The sequence below is a fragment of the Choloepus didactylus genome (assembly GCF_015220235.1).
Source record: "Choloepus didactylus isolate mChoDid1 chromosome 11 unlocalized genomic scaffold, mChoDid1.pri SUPER_11_unloc1, whole genome shotgun sequence".
NCBI classification, from domain to species: domain Eukaryota; kingdom Metazoa; phylum Chordata; class Mammalia; order Pilosa; family Megalonychidae; genus Choloepus; species Choloepus didactylus.
This window is the reverse complement of record NW_023637577.1, coordinates 4,333,252-4,357,004: the sequence shown is the minus strand read 5'-3', so window position 1 is coordinate 4,357,004 and position 23,753 is coordinate 4,333,252. Positions and strand designations below refer to the sequence as shown.

The 23,753-nt window shown below is 36.9% G+C and overlaps 1 protein-coding gene across 6 annotated transcripts; it reads right to left on the bottom strand.

Annotated features, from left to right (window-relative positions):
* Window positions 1-1,462: 1,462 nt before the first annotated feature.
* On the bottom strand, window positions 1,463-23,708 carry CLK4 (CDC like kinase 4). Of its 6 annotated transcripts, XM_037822990.1 has the most exons (14): window positions 18,731-18,870; window positions 17,743-17,825; window positions 15,492-15,550; window positions 14,129-14,351; window positions 12,939-13,029; window positions 12,468-12,534; window positions 8,897-9,013; window positions 8,640-8,806; window positions 8,341-8,435; window positions 7,959-8,088; window positions 5,242-5,324; window positions 2,878-2,957; window positions 2,031-2,121; window positions 1,463-1,942 (listed from the first exon to the last, which is right to left on the bottom strand). In XM_037822990.1, exons 3-14 carry the CDS (start codon window positions 15,542-15,544, stop codon window positions 1,802-1,804), a joined length of 1,338 nt encoding a protein of 445 aa, XP_037678918.1. In that variant the 5' UTR covers window positions 15,545-15,550; window positions 17,743-17,825; window positions 18,731-18,870; the 3' UTR covers window positions 1,463-1,801. The 6 variants fall into 6 exon arrangements, with proteins under 6 accessions (XP_037678918.1, XP_037678914.1, XP_037678917.1 ...); XM_037822986.1 differs by lacking the exons at window positions 15,492-15,550; window positions 17,743-17,825 and adding an exon at window positions 23,562-23,708 and having other exon boundaries at window positions 18,731-18,891; XM_037822989.1 differs by lacking the exon at window positions 17,743-17,825 and having other exon boundaries at window positions 18,731-18,864.
* Between the last annotated feature and the right edge of the window lie 45 nt (window positions 23,709-23,753).

Here is a 23,753-nt window from a genome sequence, read left to right as displayed (position 1 = left end):
GGTGATAGCATTACAATATTCTAAATGTGATTAATCCCACTAATGGAATGCTAGGGAGGGAGTGGAATGGGAAGACTTAGGCTGTATATATGTTTCCACAATTGAGAAAAAAAAAAGACAGACAGTCTAAATAGATGACAATTGAATGCCAAGGATGATCCTGGATGGGATCTGAGGATGGAGGACAGAAGGCTCAGAGAGACAGTTGGGACATAAGAAAAAAAAAAAGGAAATATAGAATGTAAGCTTTGTATCAATGTTGAATTTCTTGAACTTCTTAGCTGAGCTTAATGGGACTGCATAAAAGAATGTTCTTGTTCATGGGAATTTTACTTGTGAATTATAGTGTTTGTTCAAGGATGTGTGCAGCTTGCTCTCATATGTTCAGAAGACAGAGCAATAGATGATGGATGACAGATAGGGAGGAAGGGAGGGAAGGAGAGAGGGAAAGAAAGAAATGGCAGTGTGACAGCCTGTTAAACTTGGTGGATCAGGGGGGGAGGGGGGTCAAGGTATGCTGGAGTTCTGTGTATGGGGCTTGTATTGTTTTTGCAACTGTTCCTGTAACTTTGAATTTATTTCAAAATAAAATAAAAATAAATACGAATAGAACTCCTATTCTTCTGCTTGTAACTCACCAAACAACCCTTAGTAAATATGATTCTCCAAGCTGACTTTCGAGTTTAATTTTAGTCTTAAATGAAGTGTGTATGTGGTTTTATTAAAACCACAGTGGACAAACAATGCTGTTCCACTATGCTTACTTATCACCACTAACATCGCCTATGAGACACAATGAATACTAACCAATTTAATAATATTCCCAATAGTAAACATTTTTTCATGGGTTTGGTTTCTAGGATCTCCCTACCTAGAATTTACTTATTATCTGTTCAACAATTACAGGAAAAACCATTAAAGTTAAAAAAAATTTCTAAATTAGACATATATAAAAATAATCAATTAAGAACAGTTCAGAAGTCTGCCCATTCCTGCCTTCCATCCTCCATCATGCCTCGTTATGAATGCCAAAGTGCCCCAAGCCTCCACACCTCCACATCAGCTGGACTCCCTCCAAGTTCATCCAGCAGCTGGCGCAGGCCACAGGCAAGCCAGCCAGGTACACTGTGGTGCACTTGGCCTGGGACAAGCTCATGGCCTTAGATGGCTCCATGGAGGCATGCGTGCTCTGCAGCCTGCACAGCACTGGCAAGACTGGTGGCTGCAGAACTTTACAGCCCAGACAGGATCTACATCAACAACTACCAACCTCTGCTGGAACCACTCCACGCTTGCTTGGGGCAGTGCCACACAGCCCCGACCTGCCTGGACCGGCTCTACCCAAGCCACCCCCTCTTCCCCAGTGTTCCGTGACTGCCCAGCTCCTGGGAGAAAGAGAGACCAAAAACACTAATAAATAAAAAAGAGAAAAAAAAAAAAAAAGAAAAAAGGAATAAAGTAGTCAAGCTCTTCCTTTTACTCAAAAAATCACTTCAAAGAGTCAACTGCCATGTACAAAAAAACAAGATCAATCACATTTATCACTAGACACAAAGAATATTCCAAAGGTCTTTAAAAATGGTAATTAATCTCAAAAAGGAAAATTAATTTTAACTTTTATATATCAAGACCATATTTGCTTAACAAGATAAATTATGCTGTTGATACAAAGCATACAGTATTTACACTTAACTGTACAAATAATTTAATGTTTACAAAAATATTAGAATGTTTAGTTGACTGACACAGTCTTAAGTAATCTCTTCTAGAGAAGTACATAGTAAGACCACTGATGTTCATTTCATTTCTTTTTTAATAAGTCAAAGAAAGGATGCTGCAATGCTTCATCCAAAGTAATTCTTTTAGCTGGATCATATTCTAACATTCTTCGAACCAGGTCAAACAGTTTCTCATGTTCTTCATCATGACAAAGCATAAATTCCTGAAGAAGGGAAAAGAAGTTTTTGAGAAAGATATTAAAAACAGCAAAAACTTGTTTCTTCAACCTTTTATCTTTTTTTTTCTTTTACCTTTAATGGTTTACAGCGTCGCCTAACGTATCTACCAGCAGAACTATGTTCATCCCAATCCAGCTGGTTGTGGTGAAAATATTTGCGCTTTCTAAAGGAAAAAGAAGTCTGTGTTACTAAAATAACAAAAGATGCACATCTCTAAGCTGTCCCCCTGGGGGTGGGGTTGGGGGTAGGGGGTACAGAGTGGAGTGGGAATAGATAAAACAGACTGTTCTCTCTATATATACATGCATATACAAATGCATATAATTTTTTAAAAATCTCAACAATTATATATCAGATACCTCATATAATATATACTTAATTTTCCAATCTTTGAGGCTTTAGTATCCCAACTAAGTTGCTCCCAAATACCATGCACAGAAAACACCAGCTTCAAAAACAGATTCCTGGATCCATTCCTATAAATTCTGCTTTCACTAATCAGAAATGGGGTTGGAAATCTTCAACTCCCCCTAGTGACTTCTACGGTAAAGCTGTGTTTGGAAATCACTATGGTAGTATACCTCACCCAAAGGCACACAGCTGGGTAGCAATAGTATGGAATTCAAACTTAGATCTATGACTCCAAAGAACATGCTCTTTCTACTACCCTATGCACTATTTTTACATCAACTTATATTTATGCAAAGGTTAACTTGAGTGTAAAAACTGCCATTTTGTTTACTAGGGAACAATGTAAGTACTGTGTTAATTTTTAAAACTTTTTCAAAAAAAAAATGTAAATGTAGTTAAAAGTTATCATTAGGTACAGGAAAATTCCATAATCTGTAGTTCCTGGAGCAAGCAATACAACAAATTTGGGTTTTCTATAGATTGACTATAGGCCACTGCATGTGCATACCTTGTTTTCTGAATCATGTGTGTTGGTATGGGTCCTAATATTCGTTCCATCATTGCCAGGTGTTCTTTACTATCATGAGTCTAAAAATGTAGAAAAAAGAAATTTTGCATTCTCTGTTTCCCTATATGCATATTAAAAGAAAACAAGAAAATCATACCGACATAAAAGGACTGGAGTAGACAACTACACAACTTACATTGCACCACACTTCAAAGATGGAATAATACTGAATTAGCTGTGCTGACTGGTGCAATCCCAATAAAATTAAAGTCTCTCTGAGATGAAATCAGTAAAGTTCTGTATATCAATTGAAGCATAACTTCTTTATCTCTTACATGTTTACCTGAGGAATGACTAGGGAAGATTACCAGAAAAAAAAAGGTCTCTTCCTAATTTAACCCGGTGCTTAACCAAAATTAACCTCTATTTACACAACACTGTCAATACCAAAATCTCACATTTATTCATTAATATAGTAGCCACTTATTAATATTTATTAATCCTAGGCAATAAAAATAGAGTCCCACTGTCACAACAAGCCTCTGAAGTATATGAGAGAACATGAATTTCAAAGAGGTTAAATACTAGCTTAAAGTCAAATAGCTCATAAATGAGGATATGAATCCAAGTCAAAGCTCAGATTCTTAAACTACGTGGTAACAGAGCTTTGGCTAAAGTAGAATAGAGAAAAAAAGTTAAACTTACAGCTGAAATTGTATGTTTCTAGGGCAGGGATCAGCCAACTTTTTCTACAAAAGGTCAGACAGTAATTATTTTAGGACTGCCTTGCCACAAATGATCTGTTGCATACTCTCCTTTTTAAAAAGCAGGTTATCAGGCTGGAATTGACCAGGGGCCACAATTTGCTGATCCTTGTTCTAGAGAGCAGAGGCTGTGTCTAATCCTTTATGAAATCATTCAACTATCTGTACCTAGCACATTGCCTTCAATACATTAAATCCTTAATCACTTCATGACAAGAATAAATAAATCTAAGCTCTTCATAGCTTCATCTCCACCCTTCATTGCCATACTTCAAATCAACCTTCACAATTGATCTGACACAGAAATCCTCCTGAGCCAGGAAATGTCCCAAACCTCTCACCCAAACCAAAACCAAACCCTTGATCATATCACAACCTTACTTAAAAGTTCTTCAACAGTTGCCATCACCTACAGCCTTCCAGACTTTTAGATTTCAGATATAAGTAAAATTTGGGGGCGGGGTGGTAGGTGTGAGGGGGAGAGGAGACGGGACATGCACCAAAATAGGCTTTTGCCAAAATAAGGACTAAGGACTTCTATTTAAAAACTAACATTTACCAAAACTATTACCATCATTTTATAAAATGGATATCTCTAAATAAAGGCCAGATCATCAACCCTACAATGTTGTTTTCATGTTGGACCAGTTTACATTTGGAAACCACCGAGTTCTTAGAAAAAACAATTACCTTTCTGTGGATACAAGTCCTTTATGAATCAGTCCTTGCTGGATTCTTCCCTTGAATGATACAATCATCATTCTCCCATTAAACATGACACTTCAATACTATTTATTCTTCCTTGCCTATTGTCCCTTTAACTCCCCTACATATTAAGAAATATTATTTCCTCTTGCTTCTATGGCCATTGCACTTTCCACTTTTCTGACTAAAGTGTACTATTCCTTCTAGCATTGGCCTAATTAAAATCACTACCTCTTCAGTGATGCCTTCTCTAAGGAAATTTAACTTCAACTTTCCTGGGTTTCCAATACTCTTTCTACATTGTTCCATTATAGCAAATACCACATTATACTGTAAGTTTTCCAACATGAATCTTTTGCATGTCTTTATAAACTTAATACCTAGAAATGTACTTAAGAGGTGCGTAATACTGAGAAAATACAACTTATTTCTGAATTCTTTTATAAAAAGGAAGTAAGTGATTTGTTCATGGTCATACTGATGACTCACATAATCAGAACTGAATTAAAACTGGCCACATTAACACTAATATGAATTTAAGAAGAAGCTCTATAACAAAATGGAAATATTAGACAATATGTATCATACCTGGACCATGTGTTAAAAACCCCAATTTTTTTTGTACTGTATGCTTGACTTTAACGTATTGTGTCTTGTACATACAAAAAGAAAACCTCTAAAAAATGAACATGCAAAATGAACTATGATGGTTCACTAACTGTACTATTTCATTCAACTGGAGTTTTAGAGGATGATGACCATTGTGCATATGTAAGATTTAATCTCAAGAATACTGATAGTAGGGCAACTTCCCATATAGAAGCCAAAACTTTAACATGCCTTTAATATTTAAAATTTACTATGAATTAGTAAATAAAATTTACTACATACTGACCTGAAAGACTGTGAAACCAAGGTAATACTCAATAAGAATGCATCCTATGCTCCAAACATCACAAGGCTGAGACCAACCTAAAGCTATTAAAAACAAAAACAAAAACATTCAATTATATAGCAACTTGTAATCACCAATACTAAATTCTTCTCTATAGGGCATTTCTCTTTACAGAGCCTTTTTGAGAGAATGTGATAGTAAATTCAAGGTTTACATTTTTAGTTTTATATTGAGTGCTCTCACAGTGCATGGCCTTACATGAAAATACAGTATGGGGGTGGAGGAGTACGTAAAATAAGAGGGACTTACAAACATTTTCTAAATATAAGCACCAATTTCTATAAATATTCCAAAGTCTCTAAACTATTCATGCAATGGCTGTTGAAAGTTATACCCAGTTCATGGTGTTTCAGGTATTTTTTTTACATATTATTAATGCAAATACAGGTTTATAATTATCCTCAGACTATAATTACTACCCTTTATCAAATATCACTAGCTTGTACCTCAGTTTTCTGTTTCCATTAAAAGAAATACCGTGTTTTTACATAAATTATGGAAGAATTATACAAGAAATCATATGCAGTTTCACCTACAAGCAGAAATCACAAAGTCATCTGTGATGGTTAACTTCGTTTTCAACCTTGACCGGTTCTGGTGTCCACTTGTTTGGGCAAGCAAGCACTAGGCCTATTACTGTGAGGGTATTTTGTGGCTTTAAATCATCAATAGGCTGACTGTGTCTATAACTGATTGCATCTACAATCAGCACAGGAGATTGCCCTAAGCAACGAGAGAAGTCTCATCCAATCAGCTAAAGGCCTTACAGGGATAAGTGATTATTTCAGCAGTCAGAAATAAGAATTTCTATCTCTATTTCAGCCAGCCAGCTTCTGCTGGGGAATTCATCAAAAACTTCAACTTGTGTCCTACCCTACAGAATTCAGATTTACCAATCTCCAGTCATATGAGCATCATGTGATTTCTATTTATTGTGGCACATACACAATGTACAAAGGTTAGAGCTTGGATCACAGGTAAAAATTTCCTTCTCCAATCACTCCATCTCTCACTTGAGTTTTTCCGCAAGTGACCTGTAACCTTCTGCACTACACCATTTTAAATGACCCCATTCTCTAAGCAGCACTCATATTGCTCTCATTCTCTTTGGAATTCCACATCCTTCACTTCTGTCACACTCTCCCAACCTTACCTACTACTACCAACATCCGAAACATGAGACCAATTGCTCTCTTCAACTGCAGCACAGGAGTACATCTTCCTCTCCAATCTAATCCTGCCTTAATCCTCAAGAACATAGGCAAATACACAAAGGACCCTTCTAGCATCCCGGTCTTCTAATTGCTTTGCCTTAAGACAAATAACTCCAATATTTTACCCAGTCTAGGAGGTCATTAACTATAAGATGCCCCAGTTTCATGTACCACTATCAAAGAAGTAACACCAGTTACTCTGTCCTGATTTCAGAGATGTCAAAAGTGGGTGTGGGGGTGGGGTGGGATGGGGGAATCTGCATCTTAAAATTGATAAAACCAGTCATTTATCTCCTTTTATGTTCTGAAAATAATTCTCTGTCCACACTCTCCTCCCATATTTCTCTCTTTTACTCTTATTTTAACACCTTCAGTCCTCAACCATGACCATCCTCTCTACACTACCACAACATAGCAGCTCCTTTCTGGCATTACTACTAAGCAGAAATCCTATTATCTTTTATTTCAAAGACAAGTTTTAAAGCAGTACTGTCCAACAGAGTAGCCACTAGCCACATGAGGCGCTTTAAACTGAAAATTAATTGGCTAGTGGCTACTGTATTAGACAGTGCGGACATAGAACATTTTCATCATCAGAGAAAGTTCTTTGGGCCAGAGTGCCGTAACATTCTTGATATCCTTACTCCTTTGCCAGTCTTCTACTCTAAGTAAACACCATTTATTAGTTTTGCATTTCTATTCTGACCTATCAAGTCCCGGTAGAGGAAAAAAAAGGTAAAAAGTGGCAATAACTGATTTCACAAAAATGTTTCGCTACTTAACCTCAACTGGACCTTACTTTTAGCTAAGTAGTACTTTTATTCCATGTAATTCTCCCAAGAGCACCTGATCTGAACTTTTCCCACTGTTTCTAAGACCCCATCCCTATCTCTGACTTCCTTGCTCTGTTAACATGACCTAGTCCCTAACTTTTTAATTTTGAGGCATAAGATACTCCCTTACTGAGTTTGCTCTCATTTCCAAACTCTGCAACTTATCTCTTTTTCTTTTCTAGTCTTTCTTATGCCAAGGATTACCAAAGAAGCTCTCCTCTTAGACCAAACCCCTCTTTCCTCCCTTGACTGCCATCCACCCTTTATCTAGATGTCTGCCAACCAAACCCTGCTATCTCTTCCAGTACTATTACTTTTGTGAAGATACAGAAATAGGTACCTATGCCACTTCAAAATCACATCGCTGTGATGTGCTTTGCCAATAAAGCCTGTTGTCTTACAATTACCTAAGATTAATTGTATCAAAAATCACCACCATCTGGAATATTTTTCACATATGGCATCACTTTTTTTCCCTCTCAGGAAAAATATTATTTATAGCAAATGTCTAGTCTTCATGAAAATAGAAAAGATTTTCTGTATACTATAAGCTGTACAGACAAAAACCTCTTTTGCAATTACAATATCAGGAAGTCCGGTGTCTACTGACCCAAAATGACCTCTGGAGCTCTGTAATGTCGTGTAGATACCAAGGTGCTATGATGCTCATCATCGTATGTTGCACTTCCGAAGTCAACAACTTTGATATCTGTGTTTTTCAGGGTGCGTTCATCACGTTTCTAGAGGGACACAGTTGGGTGAACATGAAAATCAGTAAATATATGTTTTACAGCACTAGTCAAAAAGCTTGCACGTGGATTATCTTTCTGCTTCTTACCATAACCCCAGGAGAAAAGAAAAGTAGGATTACCCTTTTTATGTTATATGTCAGGATATAATGAGCCTTGGAGGTGAAATTCCTCATCCAAGAATCACCAAGCTAAATTAATTTGAAAGAAAACCACCAAATTTAAGACAAGCCTTTAACTTACCATTTTTGAATTATATTTGACTATATAGTCAGACTTCACAAATAAAATATTTTCAGGCTTCAGATCTGTATGGGTTAATTTATTATGGTGCAAAACTACAAGAGAACAAAAAAAACAGTATTAGTTATACTACAAATTAAATTTGTATGGGGGGAGGGGATTGGGATTATGGATATAGGGGTCAAGAAGGGTTTCAGCATTATGTGGAATACGTGCCCTTTTGGTGACAATGTGTTTATGTGTCACTTGTATAACAGAAACTTTATAACATTAAAATTTTTCTCATCCTGTATACTTACAATTTATTGATTGGCAGATCTGATATGCCATCTGCCTGATGTGGTCAATTTGAAATGGCAGAAAGCTGTTTTCTTTAATGAAATCATAGGTACTAAGTCCCAGTAGTTCAAACACAATACAAACATGACCATGATGATCAAACCATTCTAGCATCTGGACACATCGGCTAAAATACATCAAAACAAATATAATTCAGTTCACAGAATTCTGATTATTTTACAGAATATAATGGCTCATAGTTCAAGTTTATACTTACAAGACACTATTGGGATCAGTACTATTTAAATGCTCCAATACTTGGATTTCTGAACATGCTGCTTCACGGTATCGACCTACATTTTTTACGATTTTCACTGCCACATGTACGCCATCCCTTAGAAACAAAATTAAGAAAATAGTTTATGTACAAGCATGACTGGAAACCATGTAATCTGTAAAGCACAATCTTATTAATTCCCAAGCACCCTATGCTCTTTTTCTAAAATGGTACTTCAGAGCATAGTATACCAGATTCTATAACATCTTCTCAAAGCATTTTGACAAAATATACTTTACATGGAGCAATGATTCCCTTAATACTAATGTATCTTAATGTTTGTTTCCAGAATTTTAAATTTACCTAGATTTTACACAACAAACGTAAAATCAAAATAAGATAAAAACACAAACCAAAGATAGAATATGCTACTGCTGGGCATTTGTTCATTTACCAGGCCTGACCTCTATTCTGTGCCAGATACTGCATAGGTGTTGGTGATGAAAACAAAGGGCTTGTCCCTATGGACCTCATTAATGGTAAAGAGTGAACAAATTATCATAACATTAGAAGTACTTGGTGCAAGACACTAAGGAGTACAGAAGAGAAGTCTAACCATCATGTTTAGGGGAGTTCAGACCTCTTCAGAGAAGAGGTCATGCAGAACTGTGCCCTGAAAGACAGGTAAGAGTTTATCAAATTTGGGAGGGATATAGAACATCCAGGCAAAGGAAACACCATCTGTAAGTCACGGAGTCAAGAAAATGCTTATCAAATTCATTAATACAAGAAGATGTGAATAGCAACATTATAAGGCAGTGGTGTTTAGATTGAGGCATTTATAAGAACACTTCTCGCAAGTACAAAGCCATGAATGATTGTGAGGGACTCTTCCAGACCTTCAACTTCCTTTGTCCTCGTTCTAAAGCTGATCTGCCTAAAGATGAACTAGCATTAAAGCCTCCTTTCTTACTAGGGCTATTTCACCTTAAAAAAGAAAAGAAAACTTTACCCACCCCTTATTACCATTGCAAGATGTATGCCCTAGGCGGTAAAAAAAATCTTTGTGGCAAATATATTCTAAAGGCTGAATAGCAAACCTTTTCCCAAGCCTGGTGGTTTCCAATTCACTGCTTTGAAGAAGGCCCCAATGAAGTGAGCTGATAAATCAAAAGTTTTTTTTTTTTTTTTTTTTGATAATAATTTCCACAGAATTTTTGACATATATCTCAAGACTTAAAAGAGCTGCTATCTTGATAACTGCACTTAAAGTACATATACAAGTGAATATCTTTATTTTTTGGAAATATACATGGCAGTATTAAAGTGCTTAAGGAATATGATGTATACATACAACCTACACTCAAGTGTTCAGAAAACTGATTGATAGGCAGACAGATAGAAAGGTAGATGGACTCACAGACTGATAGATAAATAGAATGAGAAGGCAAATGTGGCAAAACGCTAAAGTTGGTGGGTCTGGGTATCTGGGAGGGAGGAGTATACTGGAGTTTATGGCATTTGTATTTTTTTGTTTGTAACTATTCTATAAGTTTGAAATTATTTCAAATAAAAAGTTAAAAAAAAAAAAAAAAAAAAAAGAGCTGCTATACCAAAAGGAGCCAAGAGGTCACTCTGGTGGGCACTCTTATGCACAATACAGACACCCTTCTTAGGTTCTAATGAATTGGGGTAGCTGGTGGTAGATACCTGAAACTATCAAACTACAACCCAGAACCCATGAATCTTGAAGACAATTGTATAAAAATGTGGCTTATGAGGGGGGACAGTGGGATTGGGGGGACAATAGGGATCACACTCCCGTTTGTCTAGTTTGTGGATGGATGAGTGTAAAGGTAGGGGAAGGAAACAAACAAACAAACAGACAAGGGCGCCCAGTGTTCTTTTTTACTTTAGTTGCTCTTTTTCACTTTAATTATTATTCTGGTTATTTTTGTGTGTGTGGTAATGAAGGTGTTGGGGATTGATTTTGGTGATGAATGTACAACTACATAACGGTACTGTGAACAATCAAATGTACGATTTGTTTTGTATGACTGCGTGGTATGTGAATATATCTCAATAAAATGAATATAAAAAAAAGAAAAAAAAAAGAGCTGCTATAACTTTTCAAAAAATTGTTGTGATGAATGCAAGATGGGACCATACTTCAGAAAACTACCCTATTTCCTGCCATTTATGTTTAATTATGTAATTATTTTTTACATCATCCCTCATAATAAATTACTTATTTTAAATTAAAAAAAAATTTTCGGTCTCATCTATTTAACCATATGACCAAGTTTTCTCAGTGTTTACATTTATAAAAACGAAAAACAGACTTAATGTTAAAACACTAAGTGATATTCATCCATGGAAACATATGCTCATTTTTAAAAAGACCTAACTATCCCAATAAAAGATAAAAATTTCCAATAAAATTTTACTTCTTAGGTCTTACATTAATAAGTATTAAAATCCAGAGATCTGTGTTTTGATCAACTGAATACTGGCAATTGGAATATCTCAATTAAATACTGAGAGACTTAGAATCTCAGGAATATTTAAAGGAATATTAATGGGAAAACTAGTGAAATCTAAGATCTGTAGATTAAGGTAGCAAAATTCAAAAATATAATGTGTAGAGAGAATGATAAAGCAAAATTGTAAAATGTTAACATGGGAACCTGGATGAAGGATATAAGGGAATTACTTTAACTATTTCAGCAATTTTTTGATTAGTCTGAAAATATTTCAAACCAAAATTTTTTAAAATTTCAAGTTATATTCACATTTTTATGGTAGATACAATCCTAATATTGTTAGGATGATATTCCTGATGGAAAATGGAATAGAAATAAGTTCAAGGATAAAACATTTCCAAGTATTCAAGAAGAATCTGTCCACAGATTGATAATAAGCTGGAAATTGTATCCTTCTGAATAATTTTAGTTTATGGTGAAAAATTTTAGAAGTCAATTTGGAAATGTGTCATTTCACTAAATTCTTTTAAAAGGTTTACTTACAAAAAAGTTTGTAAAAAGCAGCTATAGATGTCCTGGAGGGAAATGGTAAAACAAGGCAGAGGGTCAAATCACAAAGCTTACCATGCTTCATGAAAGAATCTGGACTTTTTTCTGGAGGTTTTAAGTAATACAATTTCTTTTACAGAAAGCTAACTCTAACATGCAAATATTATCTTTTTAAAATAAAGGTTTTTCAACAAAGAAGATTAGACATGCACTATTGTCCCTGAGACCCAAAAATAACAGTGAAACCACTATGAATCTCTTACAGAGGGCCAAGGGCCTAAGGTCTGGGAAAGAATCAACATGCCTTCACTTGAACACCTGCTTTAATTTTAACTCCATCTGATTTAAAATTTGTCAGCATTCTTCATCAAAATCCACACTCACGGAATTTAAATAAATCAGTCTGAGAAATCCTCTTGAATATACCTCTCAGAAAAACACAGCTACTACTGAAAATACTATTTCATCTAAATTATGGATCCTACCCCATCCAAAAATATCAGAGTGGTCAAAAAAGGAAAAAAACCCACAAAACTTACATGTCATGATCAATGCACTCTACTACTTTGCCAAAGGCCCCTTCACCCAAAGTATCCACGATTTCATCTAAAGTGAGGGGGGAAAAAAGAGGTGTAAGGTATACCCGAGTATAAAATAGCAAGTTATTCAAACAACGAATGCTTAAATGTGGAAAATTTCCAAATGATCTCTATATCAAAGTGTAACTAAGGTTTCATTTCATCACTCAAATTATTTTATTTTCAGCTGTTACAAAACAACTAGACAGAGCTATCTTTCTTGCTCTAATCTCAAATTCCATTGATTATTTTGGAACTTTAGAGTAGAAATATTTAAATTCTATAGAAAAGAAGAAATACAAAAGAACAAACCCACAAAAAAAAACAAAACAAAAAAGCAATGAAGAGTTTTTTAGCCCCCCGCTGACAAACTATTCTTTAAAAGATTATTCTGTCTGCAAAGTTTAAAAAGTGTTGAAAAATATTCTATACATCTTGCTCTTAGAACGTCTCCACTTTGACAGATCAGGTGACCCTCCTCATCATCCTCTATACTCCTGGATCTTTTCCTTCGGTGGCTCTTCTGGAACGGCAAGTGGGCAGCACCAAGATCATCCAGCCAATCAATATATCAGAGTGAATTCAGGGCAGAATACGCAATTCATTCAGCGGGGAGATATTCAGGCATTCAGATAAGCACCAGGCCACGAACAGTTGGCAGAAGCAATTTCAAATTCAGTCCCCAGAAATTCACAGGGCACAGTTTATGTTACAGAAGAAAAACATGGCAAGGAACAGATTTTCAGATAAGATACTTAAAGTGGCAATAGAAAAAAACAACACAATTGTCTCTTAAAAATACTGATCTAATTGAAGTCTGAAATTTAAAGAATGCTATGTCATGATTTACTAATCTCTTGCTATAAATAGCATATGCTGTGAGTTGTCTAGTTTGCCAGAAAAATGTTTTTAAAATGTCATGATTGGTTGAAATTGGTCTTATTTAACAATATTTTTAAATACACATAGTTAAAATACAAGGGGAAAACAAAGGCTAATGTCAATGTTGTACTTAAGTTCTATGGAAAGACACTTGGGGAGGAACCCAATAATTCAAAGTTTACTGATCAAACAGGTGAAGATGTCTGAGTAGAAAAAACGGCAGGTTTTTTGGAAAATACATATCCCATTCAGCACCCACTTTCAGAACTTCAAAAGAATTAGCTTAGCCAATGATGCACTGTGCTACAGAACTATGCTATACATAGGTTAACAAGATTTACATATATACCAGTGCAAACTTCCATAATTGTTTCCAAGTATCGGTAAAGGGGTTTCTTTTAAAGTAAAAGAATTTTTAAGATAAAAGAAAACATGGGTGCTTCATTCTTTCATTACATCTTACTACAAAACAGAAAAATATAATATCTTTTATTATTAACATTAACAAACTCATGATCTGGTTTCTTGAGAAAATGAGTATACATGGGCAAATCAGGGCTAGCTAATACAGCTTTGAGAATCTGGAAGTTTCCTTTAATGATTCAGGTAATATAAACACAATTATAATATATCCAAGTAGCATTGTATATATAAAGAAACTTTTCCAAACTTATCAGCTCATTTTGAGCTTCTACACACAAATAAGAATCCACCCAAAACAAAAACAGAATCAATCATACCGAATGTGACTGATGACTTGAACAGTGTCTATTATGCTTCCTTTTAGGGCTGCTTCTCCTGCTTCGGCCTGAAGATTTACTGCAGTGGATTCGATAACCGCTTTCAATGTCTCTCTGATAATGTCTAGGAACATATCCTTCACAGTAGTCATTGCTGTATTCATCAATGTATCTCCGATCCCGATAATCTCTCTCATTCAAGGACCTTGCTTCTAAATAATGACTGCAAACACATGAAAGGATATCAAATTATTATTTTCATTCTAAAATAATGTGGCTCAAACAAAACGTTTTCTCAAGAATTCCTGGTTTAAACAGCTAACTCAATAAAAGGAAATTCAAATTGACGAATTAGAATTTATACTTTGCTCATAAAACTAAGAAATAATTTTACTTTAACCAGTAAGCAAATGGGTCCATACTTCTCTATTATATAGATTGCTATTAAGCATTTCACACCAAGGAACAAACTGACCCGAGTCAAATCATTCATTTGTTGTGTTTGGTGTTTACTTGATTAAGCGTTCCTTCAACTTCTGGAGAAAGTTAAAACAAAAAATTCCAAAATTGCTCTTCTGGAATCCATCACTCTTATGATATATATACAGCTGTAACTAAGCTTTCTCTCTTGTCACAAAGCCATGCACAATGAGAGGCAAGCAAAACAGGTTTCCTTTCCCTTTTGATGTAAGTGTATTTTAGATATCTCTGGCACACAGAGTTCTTTCATGAAAGGTATATCAGAGTTGGAATGAACCTAAAATGTTTTCCAGCCTTTGCATTTTACAGATGACTAAATTAAGGTCCCGAGAAGGAAAGTGATTTGCCATGGTTGCAGAGCACATTAGTAACAAAAACTGAGATGTTTTTGCACTCCTACTATGCAGGTCAATTTTATGACACATATCACCTATCCTGTCTCCTTTCCCCTTTGCATTTCTGGCCTCTTGCTTGAGAAACTGACAGCACAGCTTTTGAGGATTGCCTCATGTGCCAAGGACATCTAATATACATCCCCCTCAAATGAGAAAGGGATCTTGTAATTGCTTGCCTAGTATTACAATCCCACCACCCTATTTCCCTTTGTATTTTTATAATTTTTTGTCATTCCTGTTCGAGAAATACATAAGAAGTCTACATGAAAGAGAGCATCACCTAGTGCCATAGTGCTTGACTTCTGAATCGATGAAAGCTATGGATCCTCTCCCCCCAAGAAATGCCAAATGCATAAATGAAACTTGGCAAAGACTTTCAGAGAGGTCACGGACTTTAGGAGTCTATGAATCCCAGTTAAGTAGCCTGATCTGACAGAAAGAAAAGGACAAAGATTCAAATTGGCCCAATTTCCCATCCCCCTCTCTACCTGGGATGAGGGTCCTCTTCAACAGAGTGCGAAGCTTCAAGAGGGATGCACATGGAGCACTGAGGGAGAGAGGGGACACCTGCCCAGTCAGACAAATCAGCTAAAATAATCCTGACAAGCAATGGAGTGACAGATGTTGACTAGATTGCCCTCACCAACCCCTTTCCTTTCCCCAGCAAATGCCGTCATTTTGTTCTCCCCAGGTGGCTGATTTATCTCCATAAATCATAAAGGAAAGAAACATCAATAAAACTGCTATCCAATAGGGTGGGCATCGAATCCAGGCTGAGATACAGGAAATCCCTTCCTTTCCCCAGTGCCAGCCTTAACATCTAACTATTGGAAAAACAACTCAGAATATTAGAGGAAGACTATAGGTCTAGGTCAGGGATTTCATTCATTGTCTGGCTTGGAGCTGTCAGGGGAAGATCTGCAAAACACCCAGCTAGGAATTACCACATGCTGTAAGAGCCTCCCATGTAATTCTGTAAGGCATCCTCCCCAGAACAATCCAAAATCTTTCTATCAGAAAAAAACTAACCCTAACTAACTATTACTTCTTCACTTAGAACATTACTTGAAATTAGAGCTGCTGATAATCCTTAAACAACCTACAGAATAACAAAACATGGGGTGAAGGAATAACTAAAAAGATGTAGAGCTCTTCAGTCTGTAACAACCAAGGTTTAGAGATTATATAAATGAAGACTATCGAATAATAAAGGCTACGGACGAGGTGGATAGGATGAACAGATTGATTTCATTTTTAAAAATATTCACTGAATGCCCAGTGAATACTTCACTGTGACCTTTCAAAAAACCAAGACTGATGAGGGCATGATCATTCATTTGTATTTTTACACAGGTCCTGTGGGAGACAAAAAAATTGTATGAGGCAAAGTCCTTGCCAACAAATAATGAGCAATTTGAGATTACTCAAAAATAAAACAAAACCCAACAATGCAGGAAATGCTGAAAAGTCACAGGAGTGCTTAGGGTCACAGAAGGGAAAGAACTCAGAACTCAATCTGCTTAAAGTAGTCAGGGAAGACTTTGTGAAAAAGATGGGGTCAGAGTTGCATTGTAAAGGGAAGCCAGGACTTGGACAAAGTAGATAGTAAAAGAAACTCTAGGGGAGAAGAATGGCATAATCACCATCTTACACCGATAGAGCACTTTTTGTCACAGTGGCTTAGAGATGGATTGTCTCTGCATTACTCAGGAGACAATGAGTAGACAATTCCAGCAAGAGCTGTTTTCACTTAGGGGATTATAGGCAAGTAAATAAATGGGACAGATCATCAAAGGCCCTGCATGCCAGGCCCTACATGCCAGGTTTAAAACAGTGTTTCTCAAAAGGTGGTCTGTTTATCAACCATAACAGAAATGGAATTTCTTATTAAAAACAAAGTACACTGGGCTTACCAAATCTAAATCTGTAATTTGTATTTTAAACAAACCTGCAAGGTGAGTCTTATTCATACCAAAGTCTGAGAATCACTGGGTTAAGACTTGATCCCAAAGCCATTTAAGGCTTTTGACCACAGTATATAAAGGTGGTGTTTACATCTATGTCAGTCTTTCTAAAATAGTGTGCAGAATGATTGATAAAAGCCTGTAGGAATTTACAAGCTACTGCCAAAAGACAAATCAGAAAGAAAAGAAACTTTGCAGTAAATATGACTAAAGGGTTAAAAGAGTATACAATAAAGACCTCTTATAAAATTCGTAAGGAAAATGCAAACACTTTTATGGAAAAATTGTTTAGGAGTAAAAAAAATGTCCAAGTGGTCAATAAATATATGAAGATGGACAAATTCACCAGAAATTTAAAATTAAAACAAAATATTTTAGCCCTCTCAAACCAAAACTAGTTAAGGAGCATGTTGTGCTAGTGTAACTGGGTACAGACTTGCTAGGAAAAAAAAATGTGGATATGTAGCAAGAGCCTCATACGATTTCACAACCTTTAAGTTAAAAATGCCCCTTCTTAGACTATTTTCAGGAAACAACCAAAGGCAAAGCTATGTGTACAAACATGTTTTTAAGAATAATTAGAAATAATTTTTCATCCAAATAATGGGGGACTAGCATCCTACAACAAACTTCTTTATAATTCTCTGCATTTTCTCCATAATTTTATGATAAATTAAAAAAACACTGTGATGAATGATTAGTCTACATTGACTAAAAGTTCACTGTTCTGCAGAACAAGTCTGTTTAGCATGGAGAAGGAAAAAAAATTACATACTGTTTTTTAAAGTAACCCCAGTTGGCTAATTTAGAAAGCAATCTGGCAAACAGTCCCAACTGAATTTCTGCACAATGGAATATCTGCACAAAACAAGGAGAAAACATAGCACCAACAAAACAATGAGAAAGGGAAATTAACTGAAGACAAAGTGAAAGAAATTCTACCCACCTTGCCTTTCTTTATAATCATTTAGAAACTTTAAAATTCCCTTAATTCTTTTTAAATATATTACTTTCAAATTTTATACCAGTAAGAATGCAATAAAACAGGACACATACTATTCGTAACTTTTATTGAGCTCCTTTCATAAATTACTGGCTACTGCCTGCACAAAGGAATAAAGGAATGATGATTTGTCAATGAAGCAAGCTACTAAAAGTCCCAAATGAAAATATCCATTGTCCTTATCTGTAAGTATAACCTATACGACATAGTATAAATGACTAATCCCCAACACACTTTAGCATACCCGAAGAGTGCATGCTGTTTTTCTCATCTTGAGTAACACCTACTCACCCACAGATCATATCTCATTTGTGAAACACTAAATGAGCACCCCAACATACATATATCTCCCTCCTACATACAAGTTAAAGGCACTCATTGGGTGTTGTTTCCTACTAACTTTGTGTGTCTTATCTCCCCAGCTATGTTATGGTAGCCAAATTGTAGGAGCATTTTTTGGTAATATCCCATTATACCTCGCACAAAGCTGGGATTCAGTATGTTTCAAATCCACTTAAAGATCAACTATCTCCCACCACTCCCAAACAGACATGGATATACGAGGGTAGGAACTTTGTTTTATTCACAGCTGTAGCCTTAGCACCTCTAGTGTCTAACCAGTAACAGGCATTCGATATTTTTTGAAAGAATATTTGTTGGCTGAATTACAAAAACTATTGACAGATGAAAGCTATATACACAAATGACAAACCATTAAAGCTATTAGCGCTAAAATGCTACTAGTTCAAGAGAAATTTACCAGTCAGATTCTTTAAACTGATGATGTGGTTTACAATGCCTATTTTCTTGTGTACTACTGTGAGACCTCCTCTTCAGTTTGTGACTTCCACTGTAGCTCTCATGTCCCCAGCTTTCTCTGTTATCCCAATTAGGACAGTGAGTTCGTTTGGAATGCCGCATCTGTTAACAAATGGAGATTTGTGGAGGTCAGAGTGCAGAGATTATATTTAATAAATACAACGTTATACACTAATGTTATTTAGACACGTAGTACACACAGTCATAAAGGTTCTAATTTTTTTTTTTTTTAAGTAATGTTTCCCAAGGCATGTCCTATGATTCTTAAGTGGCATACAGCTCTGGTACTAAAGGATAGGTAACACCGCAGGACCTTAATACATTTTCTTTCAATCCTTCTGAATATATTCTGGACAAATTCTCAGCTTCATACTTATATTCAACTAACACTTGCTAACTGCTCTTATAAAAATAAAGAAAAGAGCCAGGGCTCAGGGTTAGGGCCTTCAGTGGTTAACCCTACATAGCTGGAAATGAGTAACATTTTTTTTTGTTGTTTTAATTTCCTTTTATGGTTACTTTCTATTTATGACAAGTGATTACTGATTTCCTAAGTAAGTTATTGATATGATTGCTTCTGTTTCTCAAATATTCTAAAGTTCTTTTCTCTAGATATCAGAATAACTCTAGGTTTTGGAAAAAACAGCCATGGTGGACAGAATACAGTATTCAAAAAAAAAAAAAAAAAAAAAACTGAAGGGAAATAAGAAAATCAGATATTATGAACTCGTTTTTGCTACTCAGTAAACTTATTTTCACATCGTTCCACAGTTACTCTTAAAATTAAACCATGTTTGTTGTAGACTGAAAAAGAAAACAATCTATAAGGCTGCACAGTGAAGTCGGGACAATGCTGGTGACAAGACCTGTCTCCACTGACAAACCCCACAGCATTGGTTCATTTCAGGTTCAGTATCTGCTCAACTAACGCAATCCCTATCTGCCTCTCTCCATCTTAATTCTTTTCCAAAGCAATTGAGTTTTTAACAGCGATGTCTAAACTCTCTGCTGAATACTAAGGACAAGTTGAACAGGTAAAAAGGGAAGAATTTCACAACTCTGTGAAGAGCTGAAAAAGGTAAAATGGAACAATTTAGTTAACCTCAAATGTCCTGACAACAACAAACAAATAAAAGCGTAAATGATTTTAAGTGGATTAAAAATCACTTTGAGGTGCACACCAATCAAGATGGTGTAGTGAGATGCTTCAGGGCTCCTTCCCCACAGAAGCAGAAACATCTTCTTCAAAGTTCCAGAAAACAGTTAAAGGATTATACTAACAGGGTAACTGTTGAATCAAGGAAAAATACCTACTTAAAAGTGATAAATCTCATGGAACCTTGGCTGGCCTCTACCTCACTCCTTCCCTGCTTGGTGCAGAGCTGGCCCATGCTCCCACTACCAATTCCTGATTCCAGTTCCAGAAGGAGCAGAGTAACCCTTGTGTATATACTGGGAGTTTGTATGTCTGGCACAATCTGTCTGGTGGTGGCCTGAGGGACTCACCATCCCAGAACACACCCTGCCTGAAGGCAGTTCACAGAACTCTCCTACCAAACACTATGGAGAATAGTCAAATTGTGCTGGCTGGGTGGGGTAAGGGATTGCTGGCTCTGGCTATACCATATAAGCAGTAACCAAGAGAGAGCTGGAATAGCTATACTAATATCAGTCAAAACAATTACTAAGGACAAAGATGCTCACTGTATAGTGATAAAAGGGTTGATTCAACAAAAAGACATAACAATTATAAATTTACAAATATATGTATGTACCTCAGAATCTGTATTTTCTGTAGCACACTAAACAATTTAACTTGTATGGTCAATTTATTCAAACATCATAATTACATGGAACTTTGAATAGGGCATGAGATCTGCTTGACTTGTACAGGTTAGTGTGAAACCCCGACACCCCCAAAGTAATTTGGGCAGAGAATAAAAATGTATTTGCAAAGCCCCCATGAGGGACTAGGGAAAACTGAGGAAATATTAAACTTCTCCACCTGAGGAATTACTGATATTCTCACAAGCATTGGGGACTACCAATGTAGTAGGCCAAGCCCTTGATCTTGGGGCTTACCCTCATGAAGCTTGTTACAGCAAAGGAGAGGATAAGCCTACTTATAATTGTGCCTAAGAGTCTCCCCCAGAAAACCTATTTTGTTGCTCAGATGTGGCCCCTCTCTCTATGCCCACTCAGGAGGTAAACTCACTGCCCTCCCCCCTACACCCTATGTAGGGCATGACTCCCAGGGGTGTAAATCTCCCTGGCAACGTGAGACATGACTCCAAGGGATGAGCCTGGACCCCACACCATGGGATTGAGAAAGTAGCCTTTACCAAAAGGGGGAAGAGAAACGAAACATACTAAATTTCCAGTGGCTGAAAGATTTCAAAAGGATTCGAGAGGTCATTTTGGAGGTTATTCTTATGCATTATATAGATATTCCTTTTTAATTTTTAGTGCATTGGAATAGCTAGAAGAAAATACGCGAAACTGTTTAACTGCAACCCTGTAGCCATGATTCTTGAAGATGACTGTGTATGTAGCTTACATGGTGTAAACGTGATTGCGAAAACCCTGTGGGTCACACTCCCTCTATCCAGTGTATGGACAGATGAGTAGAAAATGGGAACAAAAACTAAATGAATAGGAGAGATGGGATGTTTTGGGGTGTTTTTCTTTACTTGTATTTTTATTCTTGTTTTTATGTTTATTTTTTGGAGTAATGAAAATGTTGAAAAATTGACTTTGGTGAGGAATGATCAAGACCTAATAAGAGCCAGAACTATCAAACTCATAGAAGAAAAAGTAGGGAAGCATTTTCAGGACGTTGTGTTAGGCAATGGTTTCTTAGGACTTTAAACACAAAGCACAAGCAATAAGAGGGATAAATGGGGCCCCATCAACATTAAAATCTTTTGCACATCAAAGAACTTTATTATGAAAGTAAAAGAATGTATCCAATGGAAGAAAATATTTGGAAACCACAGATCTGACAAGAGTTTAATATCCAGAATATATAAAGAAATCCTCCAACTTAACAACAAACCACCCCATTAAAAAACTGGCAAAGACTTGACCACATCTCTCCAAAGATATACAAATAGTCAAAAAGCACGTGAAAGATGCTCAACATCATTAGTCATCAAGGAAATGCAAAATCAAAACCACAACGAGATGCCATTTCACACTCACAAGAACCGCTAGGGTTTAAAAAATGGAAAATAACCAGACTATGTGGAGAAATAGGACACGTTTGTCTTTGGTGGAAATGTAAAATAGTACTGCTGCTATGGAAGACAGACTGGCAGTTCCTCAGAAAGTTAAGTATACAATTACCGTAAGATCCAACAATCCCATGTCTAGGTATGTATATACCCCAAAGCAATTGAAAGCAGGGATGCAAACAGATATTTGTACACCAATGTCCATAGCAGCATTATTCACAATTGCCAAAAGATGGAAGCAACCCAACTGTTCATCAACAGATGAAAAAATAAAATGCAGTATATAGACACAATGGAATATTATTCAGACGTAAAAAGGAATAGAGTTCTGATACATGCTCCAAAGTGGATGAACTTGAAGACAACATGTTGAGTGAAATAAGTCAGACACAAAAGAACAAATATTGTATGATCTCACTGATATAAAATAATTAGAAGAAAATTAATAAAGTCAGAATCTAGAATATACTTCACTAGGGGACGCAACTGAGGTAGGGAATAGGGAGTTAAGGCTGAAAATTTAGTCTCCATTTGGGATGATGGAAAAGTTTTGGCAATGGATGGTGGTGATGGTAGCACAACATTGCAAACCTAATTAACAGCAGTGAATTAATTATATACTTGAAGGTGGTTAAAAGGGGAATTGGTATATATGGTACTAGAGTAGAAATTGAAATATAAAAATCCATGGACCTGCACAACACAAACAAGTAAACCCTAAGTTAAACCATGGACTATAGTAAATCACACAATTATAAAAATGTGCTTTCATCAATTGTAACGAATGTATCACACCAATACAAGGCCTGAATAATAAGAGTGGTATATGGGAATCCTGTATTTTATGCTTCATTGTTTCGTAAACTCACAACTTCTCTAACAAGAAAAAAAAAAGAAAAAGAAAAGAAAAGAATGAACCTCCCCTCATTTCAACCTTTCACCAGTTTGAGCTAAATAAATTCCAGCACCTGGACTCTCAGACCTGCAGCTTCTCAGACGCCCAGGCCCCATCCCCTGCTTCCTTATTCCCCGCACCTGCCCAGGACCTCTGGCGTCCTCACAGGGGCAAACGTCTGACTCTAGAGAAACTCCCAAACGCTGCAGACGGCAGAAGCCAAGAATACAGGGAAGGACTCGATCTCAGTAAACACCAACCCCAGGGACTGCTCTCCAAGGGTCTCCCACAGTGCTGGGTCACCACCCCCGGCACTCCTCGCTCTCGCCGGCAGGAGGCCGCCCTGATGAGGGTTCAAGAGCCCCGGCTCGTCCGCCAGAACCTCGAGGCGAGCTTTCCCGGCACCTCCGGAGGGGCACTGCGAGCTTCCGAGGCTCTCAGAGGAGGCTCATAGAGAGTCGCGGGCTTTTCACCCCAGGACCTTAAATCCACCATGATGCCTAAGCAACTTCAGGTTCTGTGAGGCCACCGGTTTGGCAGCGCCCTGGAGGAACTCAGTCACCAGTCGCCGAAGCCGCGAACGCTGTCGTTCCTCTGACACTTGACTTCGAGACCTGCCAAGCACACCCCACTAGAAACCTTACCTCCGCAAAAGTAAAAGGCCTTTTGGCCGAGAAATGTCACCAAACCGCCATCTTCCCCTTCCAGCCGCTGCGACAAACACTCCACAAAATGGCGGCAGCGCCGTCGCACTACAACCCCCCAAGCGGCCTCTAGCGCCACATACGCCACGAGAACGCGCCTGCATCACAGAATCTCGCGCGCTTCCACCGCCT